The sequence below is a fragment of the Nerophis lumbriciformis genome, linkage group LG25 (assembly GCF_033978685.3).
Source record: "Nerophis lumbriciformis linkage group LG25, RoL_Nlum_v2.1, whole genome shotgun sequence".
Lineage (NCBI taxonomy): Eukaryota > Metazoa > Chordata > Actinopteri > Syngnathiformes > Syngnathidae > Nerophis > Nerophis lumbriciformis.
Genome location: NC_084572.2, coordinates 5,492,370 through 5,510,612, shown reverse-complemented (window position 1 = coordinate 5,510,612; position 18,243 = coordinate 5,492,370). Strand labels below are relative to the sequence as shown.

Below are 18,243 nucleotides of genomic sequence, written 5' to 3'. Positions count from 1 at the left end.
GCAGTGCCATGTTGGCATTTTTTTCCATAACTTGAGTTGATTTATTTTGGAAGACCTTGTTACATTGTTTAATGCATCCAGCGGGGCATCACAACAAAATTAGACATAATAATGTGTTAATTCCACGACTGTATATATCGGTATCGGGTGATATCGGAATCGGTAATTAAGAGTTGGACAATATCAACAGTCCGGGGGTCTCCGTTGTGGCTTCATAATGCGCCACACATTTTCAATGGGAGACTGGTCTGGACTACAGGCAGGCCAGTCTAGTACCCGCACTCTTTTACTATGAAGTCACGTTGATGTAACACATGGCTTGGCATTGTCTTGCTGAAATAAGCAGGGGCGTCCATGGTAACGTTGCTTGAATGGCAACATATGTTGCTCCAAAACCTGTATGTACCTTTCAGCATTAATGGCGCCTTCACAGATGTGTAAGTTACCCATGTCTTGGGCACTAATACACCCCCATACCATCACAGATGCTGGCTTTTCAACTTTGCGCTTATAACAATCCGGATGGTTCTTTTCCTCTTTGGTCCGGAGGACACGACGTCCACAGTTTCCAAAAACAATTTGAAATGTGGACTCGTCAGACCACAGAACACTTTTCCACTTTGTATCAGTCCATCTTAGATGAGCTCAGGCCCAGCGAAGCTGACGGCGTTTCTGGGTGTTGTTGATAAACGGTTTTCGCCTTGCATAGGAGAGTTTTAACTTGCACTTACAGATGTAGCGACCAACTGTAGTTACTGACAGTGGGTTTCTGAAGTGTTCCTGAGCCCATGTGGTGATATCCTTTACACACTGATGTCACTTGTTGATGCAGTACAGCCTGAGGGATCGAAGGTCACGGGCTTAGCTGCTTACGTGCAGTGATTTCTCCAGATTCTCTGAACCCTTTGATGATATTACGGACCGTAGATGGTGAAATCCCTAAATTCCTTGCAATAGCTGGTTGAGAAAGATTTTTCTTAAACTGTTCAACAATTTGCTCACGCATTTGTTGACAAAGTGGTGACCCTCGCCCCATCCTTGTTTGTGAACGACTGAGCATTTCATGGAATCTACTTTTATACCCAATCATGGCACCCACCTGTTCCCAATTTCCTTGCACACCTGTGGGATGTTCCAAATAAGTGTTTGATGAGCATTCCTCAACTTTATCAGTATTTATTGCCACCTTTCCCAACTTCTTTGTCACGTGTTGCTGGCATCAAATTTTCAAGTTAATGATTATTTGCACAAAAAAAACATCAAATATGTTGTCTTTGTAGCATATTCAATTGAATATGGGTTGAAAATGATTCGCAAATCATTGTATTCCGTTTATATTTACATCTAACACCATTTCCCAACTCATATGGAAACGGGGTTTGTACAATATGTGAATAAAAACATTTAATAAAGACACCCATAAACAACTTGACCTAGTGCACCATTGCATTTTCCCTTTTTTTAGTTAAACCAGTTCTTTAAACAAACACAATTATTCACCTTTTTAGATGACACGCTGATCTTGCCAGCATAATTGGCGACATGAAGGACATCTTGCAGCACTAGATCTTCACAGATGTTAAAGGGGAACATTATCACAATTTCAGAAGGGTTAAAACCATTAAAAATCAGTTCCCAGTGGCTTATTATATTTTTCGAAGTTTTTTTCAAAATTTTACCCATCACGCAATATCCCTAAAAAAAAGCTTCAAAGTGCCTGATTTTAACCATCGTTATATACACCCGTCCATTTTCCTGTGACGTCACATAGTGAAGCCGACACAAACAAACATGGCACATAGAACAGCAAGCTATAGCGACATTAGCTCGGATTCAGACTCGGATTTCAGCGGCTTAAGCGATTCAACAGATTACGCATGTATTGAAACGGATGGTTGTAGTGTGGAGGCAGGTAGCGAATACGAAATTGAAGAAGAAACTGAAGCTATTGAGCCATATCGGTTTGAACCGTATGCAAGGGAAACCGACGAAAACGACACGACAGCCAGCGACACGGGAGAAAGCGAGGACGAATTCGGCGATCGCCTTCTAACCAACGATTGGTATGTGTTTGTTTGGCATTAAAGGAAACTAACAACTATGAACTAGGTTTACAGCATATGAAATACATTTGGCAACAACATGCACTTTGAGAGTGCAGACAGCCCAATTTTCATCAATTAATATATTCTGTAGACATACCCTCATCCGCGCTCTTTTCCTGAAAGCTGATCTGTCCAGTTTTGGAGTTGATGTCAGCAGGCCAGGGAAGCTAGGGTCGATAGGGGGTTTAGCTCACTCGTCTGCCGCCATTGCTTGCCGTGCTACCGAGGTCCTTTGTCCCTGAATTGCTCACACACTCCGGCCGATTCAATGGGGGTCTGGCGGCAGATTTCTTTGACTTATCGTTGGAAATGCATCTGCTTTGAGTGTCGCAGGATATCCACACATTCTTGCCATCTCTGTCGTAGCATAGCTTTCGTCGGTAAAGTGTGCGGAACAAACCTCCAATTTCTTGCCACTTTGGCATCTTTGGGCCACTGGTGCAACTTGAATCCGTCCCTGTTCGTGTTGTTACACCCTCCGACAACACACCGACGAGGCATGATGTCTCCAAGGTACGGAAAACAGTCGAAAAAACGGAAAATAACAGAGCTGATTTGACTCGGTGTTTGAGAAAATGGCGGATTGCTTCCCGATGTGACGCCACGTTGTGACGTCATCGCTCCGAGATTCGCCAAAATTCACCCATTTAGAGTTCGGAAATTGGTTAAAAAAATATATGGTCTTCTTTCTGCAACATCAAGGTATATAGTGGGGCAAAAAAGTATTTAGTCAGCCACCAATTGTGCAAGTTCTCCCACTTAAAATGATGACACAGGTCTGTAATTTTCATCATAGGTACACTTCAACTGTGAGAGACAGAATGTGAAAAAAAAATCCAGGAATTCACATTGTAGGATTTTTAAAGAATTTATTTGTAAATTATGGTGGAAAATAAGTATTTGGTCAATAACAAAAATTCAACTCAATACTTTGTAATATAACCTTTGTTGGCAATAACAGAGGTCAAACGATTACTAGAGGTCTTTACCAGGTTTGCACACACAGTAGCTGGTATTTTGGCCCATTCCTCCATGCAGATCTTCTCGAGAGCAGTGATGTTTTGGGGCTGTCGCCGAGCAACACAGACTTTCAACTCCCTCCACAGATTTTCTATGGGGTTGAGGTCTGGAGACTGGCTAGGCCACTCCAGGACTTCCAAATGCTTCTTACGGAGCCACTCCTTCGTTGCCCGGACGGTGAGTGGACCGACACCAGCAGATGACATGGCACCCCAAACCATCACCCAACCATGCAAATTTTGCATTTCCTTTGGAAATCGAGGTCCCAGAGTCTGGAGGAAGACAGGAGAGGCACAGGATCCACGTTGCCTGAAGTCTAGTGTAAAGTTTCCACCATCAGTGATGGTTTGGGGTGCCATGTCATCTGCTGGTGTCGGTCCACTCTGTTTCCTGAGATCCAGGGTCAACGCAGCCGTCTACCAGCAAGTTTTAGAGCACTTCATGCTTCCTGCTGCTGACCTGCTCTATGGAGATGGAGATTTCAAGTTCCAACAGGACTTGGTGCCTGCACACAGCGCAAAATCTACCCGTGCCTGGTTTACGGACCATGGTATTTCTGTTCTAAATTGGCCCGCCAACTCCCCTGACCTTAGCCCCATAGAAAATCTGTGGGGTATTGTGAAAAGGAAGATGCAGAATGCCAGACCCAAAAACGCAGAAGAGTTGAAGGCCACTATCAGAGCAACCTGGGCTCTCATAACACCTGAGCAGTGCCAGAAACTCATCGACTCCATGCCACGCCGCATTAACGCAGTAATTGAGGCAAAAGGAGCTCCAACCAAGTATTGAGTATTGTACATGCTCATATTTTTCATTTTCATACTTTTCAGTTGGCCAACATTTCTAAAAATCCCTTTTTTGTATTAGCCTTAAGTAATATTCTAATTTTGTGACACACGGAATTTTGGATTTTCATTTGTTGCCACTTCAAATCATCAAAATTAAATGAAATAAACATTTGAATGCATCAGTCTGTGTGCAATGAATAAATATAATGTACAAGTTACACCTTTTGAATGCAATTACTGAAATAAATCAAGTTTTTCAAAATATTCTAATTTACTGGCTTTTACCTGTATATTGACGCTTACATAGGTCTGGTGATAATGTTCCCCTTTAAGTGTCCTACATGCAGTGGCTGTCCATTTCAAAAAAGCATGCTTTACTCCTTTTCGGACGTGCTGTCATGAAACAACTGGAATTGTGTGCTGAATTACATTGTATCGTTTGCGTGTTCCACACTGGAACAGAACTGATGTACAAATGTACAAGTACAGTCACGGTTTTGTGTTTCTGCCCTGCACAGGTGGATGATGTGACCATCTCCTGCTGTCTGTGCGGTCAGGACTTCAACTCGCGCCGCAGCATCAGGCGCCACTGCCGCAAGATGCACCAGACCAAACTGGAGGAGCTGCGGAAGTTCACGGAGACGCGGACCGTACCCACCAGCCTGCTGTCCATGGTGAAAGGTGAGGGACTTGCTTTCACTTGGGGGGGCGGGGCACGTCTTTAGGACTTGTTTAGGCTGTTTGGTTCTGCACTTGAATGATCTGTGGCGTGTCTGAGATTGATTGTTGATAAATCCACTGGCCTCTCGCCGTAGTAAATGTAAATGTTGTCGCTGGGGGTGAAGGAGGGGACTGAGGACACGTCCCTGAGGTGCCCCTGTGTTCAGGAGGAGAGGAGAGGTGTTTCCTATCCTGACATTCTAAGGTCTGTTCCTGAGAAAGTCCAGTATTCAGGTGCATATAGGGCTGCCACTGCTGCAGATAATGGGTTACAGCACAAGTGTCAAACTCAAAGCCCAGGGGTCAGATCTGGCCCACCATGTGGTTTTGTGTGGCCCCTAGAAAAAATGTGAGTCAGTCAAGCACTTGATTTTTCTCACTATATGTATTTGTTTTTTGACATTACAATTGAATGTATTTGGACTTTAATTGTATCTGATCATTCAACAGACATATTATCAACACACAGTACAGGCCAAACCTTCTCCTCTTTCTGTCATGTCTGTGTTGATCATGTTTTTGTTTGGTCATGTGCTGTCTGGTTGTGGACTCTTTTTAGTTCCTGCTTTTCATTCCCTTGTCTTGTTTCCATGGTTACCCATTAGTTTTACCTGTTCCACGTTTGGACTCATTGTGCACTCTTGTTTTGTCACCATAGCAACCATTAGTTTTCACCTGTCACGTCACGCACCTGTTTCACGTTTTGAGTCACGCACCTGTTTTCACTAATCATGTCTGTAGTATTTAAGTTCATTGTTTTCAGTTTGTCTTTCTGGCGACATCATACCCCTGTCACACTCTGTTTACCTCTGCGCACTTCATGTCATGTCCAGAGGTGGGTAGTAACGCGCTACATTTACTCCGTTACATCTACTTGAGTAACTTTTGGGATAAATTGTACTTCTAAGAGTAGTTTTAATGCAACATACTTTTACTTTTACTTGAGTATATTTATAGAGAAGAAACGCTACTTTTACTCCGCTACTTTTATCTACATTCAGCTCGCTCCTCGCTACTAATTTTTATCGATCTGTTAATGCACGCTTTGTTTGTTTTGGTCTGTCAGACAGACCTTCATAGTGCCTGCGTTTCAACAAATACAGTCACTGGTGACGTTCACTCCGTTCCACCAATCAGATGCAGTCACTGGTGACGTTGGACCAATCAAACAGAGCCAGGCGGTCACATGACCTGACTTAAACAAGTTGAAAAACTTATTGGGGTGTTACCATTTAGTGGTCAATTGTACGGAATATATACTGTACTATGCAATCTACTAATAAAAGTTTCAATCAATCAATCAAAAGTGTGAAGGAAAAAATACCCTTTTTTATTTCAACCGTACATCCCGTCAAAAGCCTAAAGACTGACTGCACAGTTCCTGTCTTCACAATAAAAGTGCCGCTCCATCGCGCCTGCGCTTTCAAAACAAGAGTCTCCGAAAGCCAGCGCAAACAAGCTAGCAAGCTACGGAGTTTGCCGCCAATGTATTTCTTGTAAAGTGTATAAAAAGGAATATGGAAGCTGGACAAATAACATGCCAAAAACCAACCACTTTCATGTGGTATTAGACAGAAAGGAGGAACTTTTTTCTCCTCCATTTGAAAACGTGGACGCTATCAGCACTACTGTCTGATTACAATCAATGCAAGTCATCAGAATCAGGTAATACACCAACTTATATTCTTGTCTTCATGAAAGAAAGGAATCTTTATGTGTTAAACATGCATGTATATTCATTAAAACACCTTTAACATGTAAACAAAAACGGCAAAATAAATAAATATAAATTATATACTGTATATATATATATGTGTGTATATATATATATATATATATATATATATATATATATATATATATATATATATATATATATAAATGTATGTATATATATATATATATATACATATATGTGTGTGTGTGTGTATATATATATATATATATATATATATATATATATGTGTGTGTGTGTGTATATATATATATATATATATATATATATATATATATATATATATATATATATATGTGTGTGTGTGTGTGTATATATATATATATATATATATATATATATATATATATATATATATATATATATATATATATATATATATATATATATATATATGTATATATATATATATATGTATATATATATATATATGTATGATATGTGTGTGTATGTTACTCATCAGTTACTCAGTACTTGAGTAGTTTTTTCACAACATACTTTTTACTTTTACTCAAGTAAATATTTGGGTGACTACTCCTTACTTTTACTTGAGTAATACATCTCTAAAGTAACAGTACTCTTACTTGAGTACAATTTCTGGCTACTCTACCCACCTCTGGTCATGTCCAAGTAAGTTTTTTCGATTCATGCCACAGTTAGCGACTTTTGTCCTTAGTTTTTTGCCCACGTGCAAGTATTTGTTTCATTTGTCAAGTTTGTACTTCCGCCTTGTGCGCGCCTTTTAGTTTGTTCCTTTTGTTATAGTAAAATTAAATATGTATTCACCTGCAAGTCATATCTGGTCCAAATCTTTTGCACCTCGGGAGAACAAACCACGCCATAGTCCAAGTCTTGACACATTCAATGCGTTTTCTTTATTTTCATGACTATTTACATTGTAGATTGTCACTGAAGGCATCGAAACTATGAATGGACACATGTGGAGTTATGTACTTACCAAAGAAAGGTGAAATAACTGAAAACACGTTTTATTTTGTAATTTCTTCAAAATAGCCACCCTTTGCTCTGATTACTGCTTTGCACACTCTTGGCATTCTCTAGATGAGCTTCAACGGGTAGTTACCTGAAATGGTTTTCATTCCACAGGTGTGCTAGAAGCTCATCAAGAGAATGCCAAGAGTGTGCAAAGCAGTAATCAGAGCAAAGGGTGGCTATTTTGAAGAAACTAGAATATAAAACATGTTTTCACCTTTTTATGTTAAGTACATAACTCCACATGTGTTCATTCATAGTTTTGATGCATTCAGTGACAATCTACAATGGAAATAGTCATGAAAATAAAGAAAACACATTGAATGAGAAGGCGTGTCCAAACTTTTGGCCTGTACTGTATATTCCCAAGAAAAAATTCTGAATAAAATGCTGCATTTGCTTGTCCACCTGGGTTATGAATTCTAAACAATGTATCCATCAAATTGTATTAAAAATATGACAAATACATAGATAATTGTGTAATAATAAGAGCTATCAAATGTTAAAAAAAAAAAAATAAATTTTGAATTGTGATTAACCAAGATTAGTTACAATGTTTTGAATTGGGATTAATCGTGATTAACCATAACTTTAAATTTGGATTAATTATTAATCACAAATATGAATTTGGATTAGGGATGTCCCGATCCGATATTTGGATCGGATCGGCTGCCGATATTTGCCAAAAATTGCGTATCGGCAAGGCATGGAAAAATGCCGATCCAGATCCAGTTTAAAAAAAAAAATCCGGTCCGTGTTTTCCAACGCACCGATTTAAATAATACATTCCACTTTTCTGCTGCTCCCTAATTTCCGTTCCGCATTTCCCAGCACACCTTCAACACATCCACAGGTCTGTGAATTCTCACGCAGTTGCTTTTAGCTGCTGGCATTACACGACAGGCTCTTCTCACTCTTTCCTGTGTCTCCCTCTCACAGACAGCAAGCGCACCTTCTTACACACGTCACATACTGTCACGTCATACGTCACATACGTATACGTCCTCCCCGAGCAGAGAGGTAGCAGCATGGCTAACGTTAGCTGTGATGCTAGCGCAGCCGTGCGAGCAACGCTCCCTCTAAGGTGCTCGCCTGTGCAATTGCGCACTGTTTAAGCGTCCTCTGCGCATAGCAAATCTATGCCACGCACAAAATCTAATAAAAAAATAAGCGCATAACAATTTTCGACACACGGACACGACAGAGACAACAGTTTTCGTCATCATTGTTCAAATATTGTAACGTCTGTCGAGACGCTTATCTCCGTTCGGTGCCACACGCCCACACCATCAAAATGCCGAGGCAAAAATTTCCACATCAACACCGTATGAAAAAATTAGTGAATTTTTTTAGTTGTGATTTCCTTCTCTGCATGAAAGTTTAAAAGTAGCATATATTAATGCAGTATGAAGAAGAATGTTTTAATGTAGACATGCAAGCCTTGAAAGAAAATTTTGAAAATCAAGACTACATTTCCTGCAAATGGGTGCATTTCTACCCTATATTTTAACTTTAGATTTATTCTCATATCAAACTCTTTTGGCTGTCTTTTTGACACTTACATCAGGCGCCCCCCTCCACACCCTGGATTATAAATAATGTAAATAATTCAATGTGATTATCTTGTGTGATGACTGTATTATGATGATAGTATATATCTGTATCATGAATCAATTTAAGTGGACCCCGACTTAAACAAGTTGAAAAACTTATTGGGGTGTTACCATTTAGTGGTCAATTGTACGGAATATGTACTTCACTGTGCAATCTACTAATAAAAGTCTCAATCAATCAATCAAAACACATAGAATCATCATACTGCTGTGATTATATGCATCAAGTGTTCATTCAAGGCTAAGGCAAAATATCGAGATATATATCGTGTATCGCAATATGGCCTTAAAATATCGCAATATTTAAAAAAAGGCCATATCGCCCAGCCCTAGTTCAATGATGCCATTTCTGTTTGTCATGTATCATTTTGTCTATTTTGTGTTTATCCTTGAATAAACAGGTCAGTTTCTTGTTACCAACCATTGTGTATTATTCAAACTCCCCTAATTCAGCTGGCTAGTTGTTATCAAGAGTACTAAAACCCTTTTCAACATGATTCTGACAACTAAGTAGGCTAAATAACTTTAAACTTCAATACATGCTAGGATAGGCCAGTATCGGTATCGGATCGGAAATGCAAAAACAATATCGGTATCGGATCGGAAGTGCAAAAACCTGGATCGGGACATCCCTAATTTGGATTAATCATGATTAATCACAACTTTGAATTTGGATTAATCGTGATTAATCACAGGTTATTACTAGCTTGTATAATTTCAATTAACCTACAAAAAAAAAAAAAAGCCCAATATTTGGACGCAAATGCAATTTTATTGTCAGAATGTCATCCAGGAACATTTAAAAAAAATGTTTTACTTAATTTCAGTCATTAATTTGCTCAAAACTTGCTAAGATTTTTATCGAAAGTCCCATCTGATTTTATTTTGAAGTGCAATATGCAGTCGGTGTCTCCTCATCTTTGACCAAATAACCACCCGTGCCGCTTTTCAGGTAACCATCCTTGGTCGAAGTAAAGCAGCATGTACGGTTAATATAAATAGCATGATTAATTTGAATGTATACATCAGGGGTGCTCATTACGTCGATCGCGAGCTAACGGTCGATCATGGAGGATGTGTCAGTCGATCACCAGCCAGGCATTAAAAAAATAGTCCTAAAATGAGCGATCATAAAGCTTCACTATGACGTCACTTTCGTCACTTGATTGACATTCACGGCACCCGAGGGTCTTCTGAGATGACGCTGGCTGCTGCCAGCTCATTAAAATTACCGACAGGAAGGCGAGAAACACTTTATTTCAACAGACTCTGGCGCCGTACCTGTCGTCAAAACTCCAAAGACCGACTGCACAGTTGCACAATAAAAGTGCTGCTTCATCCTGCCTGCCTTACAAAATAAGAGTCTCAGAAAGCTGGCGTGCACAAGCTAGCAAGCTACGGAGTTTGCCGACAATGTATTTCTTGTAAAGTGTATACAAAGGAGTACGGAAGCTGGACGAATAAGATGGCAAAAACCAACCACTTTTATGTGGTATTGGACAGAAAGGAGGACTTTTTTTCTCCTCCATTCGAAAATGCGGACATTATCGGCACCACTGTCTGATTCCTATCAATGCAAGTCATCAGAATCACGTAATACACCAACTTATATTCTTGTCTTCATGAAAGAAAGGAATCTATATGTGTTAAACATGCTTGTATTATCTTTAAACACCTTTAAGTTGTTAACAATATTAACTATATGTGTTAAACATGCTTGTATTATCTTTAAACACCTTTAACTTATTACCAATATTAACTATAAGTGTTAAACATGCTTGTATTATCTTTAAACACCTTTAACTTGTTAACAATATTAACTATATGTATTAAACATGTTTGTATTATCATTAAACACCTTTAACTTGTTAACAATATTAACTATATGTATTAAACATGTTTGTATTATCATTAAACACCTTTAATTTATTAACAATATTAACTATATGTGTTAAACATGCTTGTATTATCTTTAAACACCTTTAACTTATTAACAATATTAACTATATGTGTTAAACATGCTTGTATTATCTTTAAACACCTTTAACTTGTTAACAATATTAACTATATGTATTAAACATTCTTGTATTATCTTTAAACACCTTTAACTTGTTAACAATAGTAACTATATGTATTAAACATGTTTGTATTATCATTAAACACCTTTAATTTATTAACAATATTAACTATATGTGTTAAACATGCTTGTATTATCTTTAAACACCTTTAACTTATTAACAATATTAACTATATGTGTTAAACATGCTTGTATTATCTTTAAACACCTTTAACTTGTTAACAATATTAACTATATGTATTAAACATTCTTGTATTATCTTTAAACACCTTTAAGTTGTTAACAATATTAACTATATGTGTTAAACATGCTTGTATTATCTTTAACCACCTTTAACTTGTTAACAATATTAACTATATGTGTTAAACATTCTTGTATTATCTTTAAACACCTTTAAGTTGTTAACAATATTAACTATATGTGTTAAACATGCTTGTGTTATCTTTAACCACCTTTAAGTTGTTAACAATATTAACTATATGTGTTAAACATGCTTGTATTATCTTTAAACACCTTTAACTTATTACCAATATTAACTGTAAGTGTTAAACATGCTTGTATTATCTTTAAACACCTTTAACTTGTTAACAATATTAACTATATGTATTAAACATGTTTGTATTATCATTAAACACCTTTAATTTATCAACAATATTAACTATATGTGTTAAACATGCTTGCATTATCTTTAAACACCTTTATCTTATTAACAATATTAACTATATGTATTAAACATGTTTGTATTATCATTAAACACCTTTAACTTGTTAACAATATTAACTATATGTATTAAACATGCTTGTATTATCATTAAACACCTTTATTTTATTAACTATATGTGTTAAACATGCTTGTATTATCATTAAACACCTTTAACTTGTTAACAAAAACATATATTTCATATATAAGTAAATATAAATTATATATATGAATGAGGTAGATCCCCACGACTTGATCAATTGAAAAGTAGCTCGCCTGCAGAAAAAGTGTGAGCACCCCTGATATACATGATGTATGCGATGATTAATCACATGCATTAACTTATTATTTTATTACATATTATCATGAGGCGGTTGTATAACTGCGATGTGGCCCTCAATGAGAAGGAGTTTGACACCCCTGGGTTACAGCTTTCCTCATTTTTTGCAGCGCTGAAATCCCCAAATCAAGACTGAAACTGAAAGTTGTTGTCGCCGTTGTGTAGGTCGGCCACGGGCTCGGCCTCGGAGCACGCCGGCCGGAAAGTCCTGCCACGTGTGCCACAAAGTCTTTGCCACCAAAACCAACGTGCGCCGACACTACGACGAGGTGCACCGCGGCCTGCGGCGGGACGCCATCACCCCGACCATCGCCTCCAGGCCCGGCCAGCCGCTCTCTGTGGAGGCCACGCCCCCCAGGAAGAGCAACGGCGCCTCGCCGCCAGGCGGGAGCAGCGGCGGCGCCACCAAGGCCACCCCTGTCAGTCAAAACCGCGCCAAGCCACAGAGTCAACCGCCGCCGCCTCCGCAGGCCAACCAGGCGCCGAGTCGCTGCACGCTGTGCAAGAGGAACTACAGCTCCCAGGTTAGTTCACCCGCGCTTTTATTTTGATATCCTGTCCTTTACAGTGAATGTTTGTGTTTTGTCTAGCGCAGTTATGCAAAAACAAATGTCCACTGCAAAGGACGATGGTTCTGAGGGGGATAAAAATGATATGTTGTGTACCCCTATATGTTTTATATTATTCTTGTACTTTATTTATACTTTTATGTGTTTACATTTGTATACTTTATATTTTTATACTTTGTTTACACCTGCGTATTTTATATTCTTATACTTTTATGTGTTTACATATGTATACTTTATATTTTTATACTTTGTTTACACTTTTATACTTTATACATTGTTTATACTTCATTTGTTTTACACCTATCTTTTTATACTTTGTTTACACTTTTATACTTTATACATTGTTTATACTTCATTTGTTTTACACCTATCTTTTTATACTTTGTTTACACTTTTATACCTTATACATTGTTTATACTTCATTTGTTTTACACCTATCTTTTTATACTTTGTTTACACTTTTATACTTTGTTTACACTTTTATACTTTATACATTGTTTATACTTCATTTGTTTTACACCTATCTTTTTATACTTTGTTTACACTTTTATGCCTTTACACTTTTATACTTTATACATTGTTTACACTTTTATACTTTGTTTACACTCTTAAACTTTATATTTTGTCTATGCTTCATTTGTTTTACATATATCTTTTTATACTTTGTTTACACTTTTATGCCTTTACACTTTTATACTTTATACTTTGTTTACACTTTTTTGTATACAATTTATACTTTATACTTTGTTTATACTTTGTTTTTTATACTTTGTTAACACTTTTATGCCTTTACACTTTTATACTTTATACTTTGTTTATACTTCATTTGTTTTACACTTACCGGTATCTTTTTATACTTTGTTTACACTTTTATGCCTTTATACTTTATACTTTGTTTACACTTTGATACTTTGTTTACACTTTGATACTTTGTTTTCACTTTTATATTGTATACTTTGTTTATACTTCATTTGTTTTACACTTATCATGTTATACTTTTTTTTTACACTTTTATGCCTTTATACTTTTATACTTTATACTTTGTTTATACTTCATTTGTTTTACACTTATCTTTTTATACTTTGTTTACACTTTTAGCCTTTATACTTTATACATTGTTTACACTTTTATACTTTGTTTTCACTTTTATACTTTATACTTTGTTTATACTTCATTTGTTTTACACTTATCTTTTTATACTTTGTTTACACTTTTTGCCTTTATACTTTATACTTTGTTTACACTTTTATACTTTGTTTTCACTTTTATGTTTTATACTTTGTTTATACTTCATTTGTTTTACACTTATCTTTTTATACTTTGTTTACACTTTTTGCCTTTATACTTTATACTTTGTTTATACTCTTATACTTTATATTTAGTCTATGCTTCATTTGTTTTACACTTATCATTGTATACTTTTTTACACTTGTATGCCTTTATACTTTATACTTTGTTTATACTTCATTTGTTTTACACTTATCTTTTTATACTTTGTTTACACTTTTAGCCTTTATACTTTGTTTACACTTTTATACTTTGTTTACACTTTTATGCCTTTACACTTTTATACTTTATACTTTGTTTATACTTCATTTGTTTTACACATATCTTTTTATACTTTGTCTACACTTTTATGCCTTTATACTTTACACTTTGTTTACACTTGTATACTTTGTTTACACTTTTATACCTTGTTTTCACTTTTATATTTTATACTTTGTTTATACTTCATTTGTTTTACACTTATAATTTTATACTTTTTTTTACACTTTTATGCCTTTACACTTTTATACTTTATACTTTGTTTATACTTCATTTGTTTTACACTTATCTTTTTATACTTTGTTTACACTTTTATGCCTTTATACTTTATACTTTGTTTACACTTTTATGCCTTTACACTTTTATACTTTATACTTTTATACTTCATTTACACTTTTATACTTCATACTTTGTTTACACTTTATGCCTTTACACTTTCATACTTTTACACTTTTATACTTTGTTTACACTTTTATACTTTGTGTACACTTTTATATTTTAAACTGTTTGCCCTTTTATACTTTGTTTATACTTCATTTGTTTTACACTTATCTTTTTATACTTTGTTTACATTTTTATGCTTTTACACTTTTTTACTTTTATACTTTATACTTTGTTTATACTTCGTTGTACGCCTATCTTTTTACTTTGTTTACACTTTTATACTTGATACCTTGTTCATACTTTGACACTTGTATACTTTGTCTACACTTGTATACGTTTATACTTGATACTTTGTTTATGCTTAAACAATTTGTCTTTCTTTGTTTGTCTCTCAATGGCAGCTGATGTTGAAGCGACACATGCGTATCGTCCACAAGATCTACAGCGTCAAAACCAACCGCTCAGCGACGGCGGCGTCTTCATCTACGACGACCACCACAGCGGCTCCAAACATCAGCAGCGGCATGCAGCCTAGCAACAGTATCCGGGTCAAAGAGGAAGTGGTGGAAGCCTCAGAGGAAGAGGACGACATGGACAGCAGTCCGGCGCCGTCACCCGCCCTCAGCATGGGGTCAGTCAAAGGTGCCGCTGTGGCCCCCGCCGCCCTGAAGGTGAAGGAAGAGGAAACTCCGTGGGTCCCAAAGGCGCCGGTGAGCGCGTCTGCCGGAAGCGCCGTCGCCAAACCCAAACTGTCGGTGGGCTTCGACTTCAAGCAGCTCTTCTGCAAGCTGTGCAAGCGGCAGTTCAGCTCTCGCCAGAACCTGTCCAAGCACATCGAGCTGCACATGGACGGCAACGACATATTCATCAAGTTCTACCGCTGCCCGCTCTGCCGCTACGAGTCGCGCCGCAAGCGGGACGTCCTGCGCCACGTGACGGTGGTGCACAAGAAGTCCACCTCCTACCTGGCCAAGATCATGCCCAAGCTGGAGAGCAGGGCGGTGAAGCGGCTGGCGGAGGTCGTCCTCAACAGCACCAACCCCAAGAGAGTCTGCCCCGCCAAGGAGGAAGTGAACGGACGCCCAACGTCTGTTCCCGCCACTTGTCTGTCCTCTCCTGTCACCCGTAAGCAGGACTACTCCGCCAGCACCGCCGCCTCCTCCTCGGCGCCGCCTCCCGCCCCAGCCCCCGCCCCAGCCCCAGCCCCCGCCTCCGCACGGAAGCAGCAGGAAGCGCCGTCGCCGTCCCCCGCTCCATCGCCGCCCGTCACCCGTAAGCAAGACAAGCAGCAGCAGCCTCGGCCCATCAGCCCCCCGATGACCCGCCGCAGCGACAAGCACTCGCACCAGCGCAACTCCGCCGCCGCCTCCACAGCGCCGCACACTCGCCGCCACGACGCGGAGAGCTCCGCCTCCACCGAAGTCAAAGTGACCAAGAACTTCTCGCTGCACGCCTGCGACCAGTGCGGGCGCGCCTTCGCCAAGAAGGTACGCAACGTCGTTCTCTCACTCCTCTCGTCTCCTCGCAGCCTGACCCCTCATGTCTTTAACAGGTGTACCTGGAGTCGCACAAGCGCAGCCACCGGAACGCGGTGGCGGCGGTGGCCGGCGTGAGGAAAGGAGTCAGCACGCGCTCCAAATCGTTGGTGTGAGGAACAACACAGCGTGTAAGAAATGACTTCTCTTCTTACCGCTTTTGTGACGCTCTCCGCTGCTCGCCATTCACTCGGCACAAAGGAGCGTCAGTGTGTACTTGAGTTAGTGGCTTGAAAGGTGTGTGTGTGCGTGCGTGTGAAGAGCTGAGACGAGAAGCGGCAGCCATTAATCGACCGCCGCTCGTTTACCAGCTGTTTCCTTTTATGTTCACCTGAAATCTGCCTCTTTGTTTGAGTCCTCCCGCGTCTTTCACCCGCCCCTCCCCCGCCGCTCGCAGTCCGCTGACGGACAATGGACGCCGAAACTTTGCAAAGGCGGGTGAAAAGTTAGCGGACAAACGCGGACGGAAACCACAATGTGGAGTTTTATTGCACGGGAGCCAAATATTGCATCAATTTGTTTCTTGAGCGAGGCCAGCGATGACACAAACTGGCCACAAGATGGCACTGTTGTGCGTATTTCTATTCACTTAAAGGTGAACCACTCTGAACACTCCGGTCCTTTAAATCCCCCCAAAGTATTTATGACGACCAAAATCAAGGATTTTCTTTTTTTTAATTGTGTTGAATGTCCTTTTGTCTACAGATTTTTTTTTTTTTAACTTTCAGTCGGATCACACAAAGTTGTGATAAATATTCCTTTTCCATGGGAGAAGCGTTTTGGTGGTCGCTGAACAACACTGGACGACATGAAGTAACGTGTACATAATGTTCAAAGAGAAGATGTCATGGGACAATAGCTGGAAAGTTTATTTTTATATTTAACATAAAGACTTAAGTTAGCGCAACAAGGGCAAGATGTGTATGTTAATATTAGTTCCAATATAATCTCTGTTTCAGTCATGTTCTATTTTGTGTGAGGAGAGAACAAAAACCTCAAAAGTACGCCAGGGAATATTTTCTTTAATGTTGCAACATTTCAGAAGAATGTACAAAACACATGAAATAAACACTTTAATCTTTAAAGAGGGTTTGTGTGACCTTTGTTGAGTATAACGACATCCAGCATATTTGTTTGGCAGGCCAATGGAGGGCAGTAATGCCATGGTCAGTCCACCAGTTACTGGTGGTTTTAGCACTGCTGGATCATGCTGGAAAAGGACATCATCATCTCCATAGAGCTTCTCAACAGATGGAAGCATGTAGTGCTCTAAAATCTCTTGGTACACAGCTGCGTTGACTCTGGACTTGATGAAACACAGTGGACCAACACCAGCAGCTGACATGGCTCCCCAAACCATTGCTGACTGTGGGAACTTCACACTGGATTTCAAGCAACTTGGATTTTGCTCCTCTCCAGCCTTCCTCCAGACTCTAGCACCATGACTTCCAAATGAAATACAAAACTTGCTTTCATCTGAAAACAGGACTCTGGACCACTCTGCAACTGTCCAGTGCTTCTTTTCCATAGCCCAAGTCAGACGCTTCTAGAGATTTTAGAGCACTACATGCTTCCATCTGTTGAAAAGCTTCATTTTCCAGCATGAACTGGCACCTGCCCACAGTGCCAAAACCAGGGCCGGCCCGTGGCATAGGCCGTATAGGCAAATGCTAAGGGCGCCGTCCATCAGGGGGCGCCACGCCAGTGCCACAAATGTTGGAGAAAAAAAAAAAAAGTTGGTACTATTATTTGTAAATACAAAAAATAATCCCACGTTAATTAAAATGCAAAGTAAAGCCTATTTAATAGAAATATTATTTGTTACAACATTACGCCCCCCCCCTTCACGTATCATGACTCTTTTTGGACGTCACCACATCAAAAAATCAACACAAGATGTCAAAACGGCCAAAACTGTCAGGTGCCCAGGGAAGAAAAAAGAGAAAAGAAGAGGAGTAGAAACGGGAAAAGACAGAGGTAGCAGTTGGGTAACGTTAGCCTACATTAAATTATTTGTCTGTTACAGAATGTGATAGTAACCTGGCTTTTTAGCATTAAGCTAATGTTACATGATTCGGCAATTGCTAATCAATAAATAGCTAGTTCTGTTTTAACGTCGG

At 38.9% G+C, this 18,243-nt stretch overlaps 1 protein-coding gene across 3 annotated transcripts in view; it reads left to right on the top strand.

Moving 5' to 3' along the window:
- The window catches only part of LOC133621527 (zinc finger protein 800-like), a 102,410-nt gene extending 85,222 nt beyond the window's left edge, over window positions 1-17,188 (top strand). For all 3 annotated transcript variants that reach the window (XM_061983602.2, XM_061983601.2, XM_072916042.1), the window contains 4 exons: window positions 4,432-4,594; window positions 12,256-12,614; window positions 14,990-16,075; window positions 16,141-17,188. In XM_061983602.2, the coding sequence (XP_061839586.2) occupies window positions 4,432-4,594; window positions 12,256-12,614; window positions 14,990-16,075; window positions 16,141-16,239 (1,707 nt within the window). In that variant the 3' untranslated portion in view covers window positions 16,240-17,188. The remainder of the gene's footprint in view (window positions 1-4,431; window positions 4,595-12,255; window positions 12,615-14,989; window positions 16,076-16,140) is intronic.
- Window positions 17,189-18,243: the final 1,055 nt, after the last annotated feature.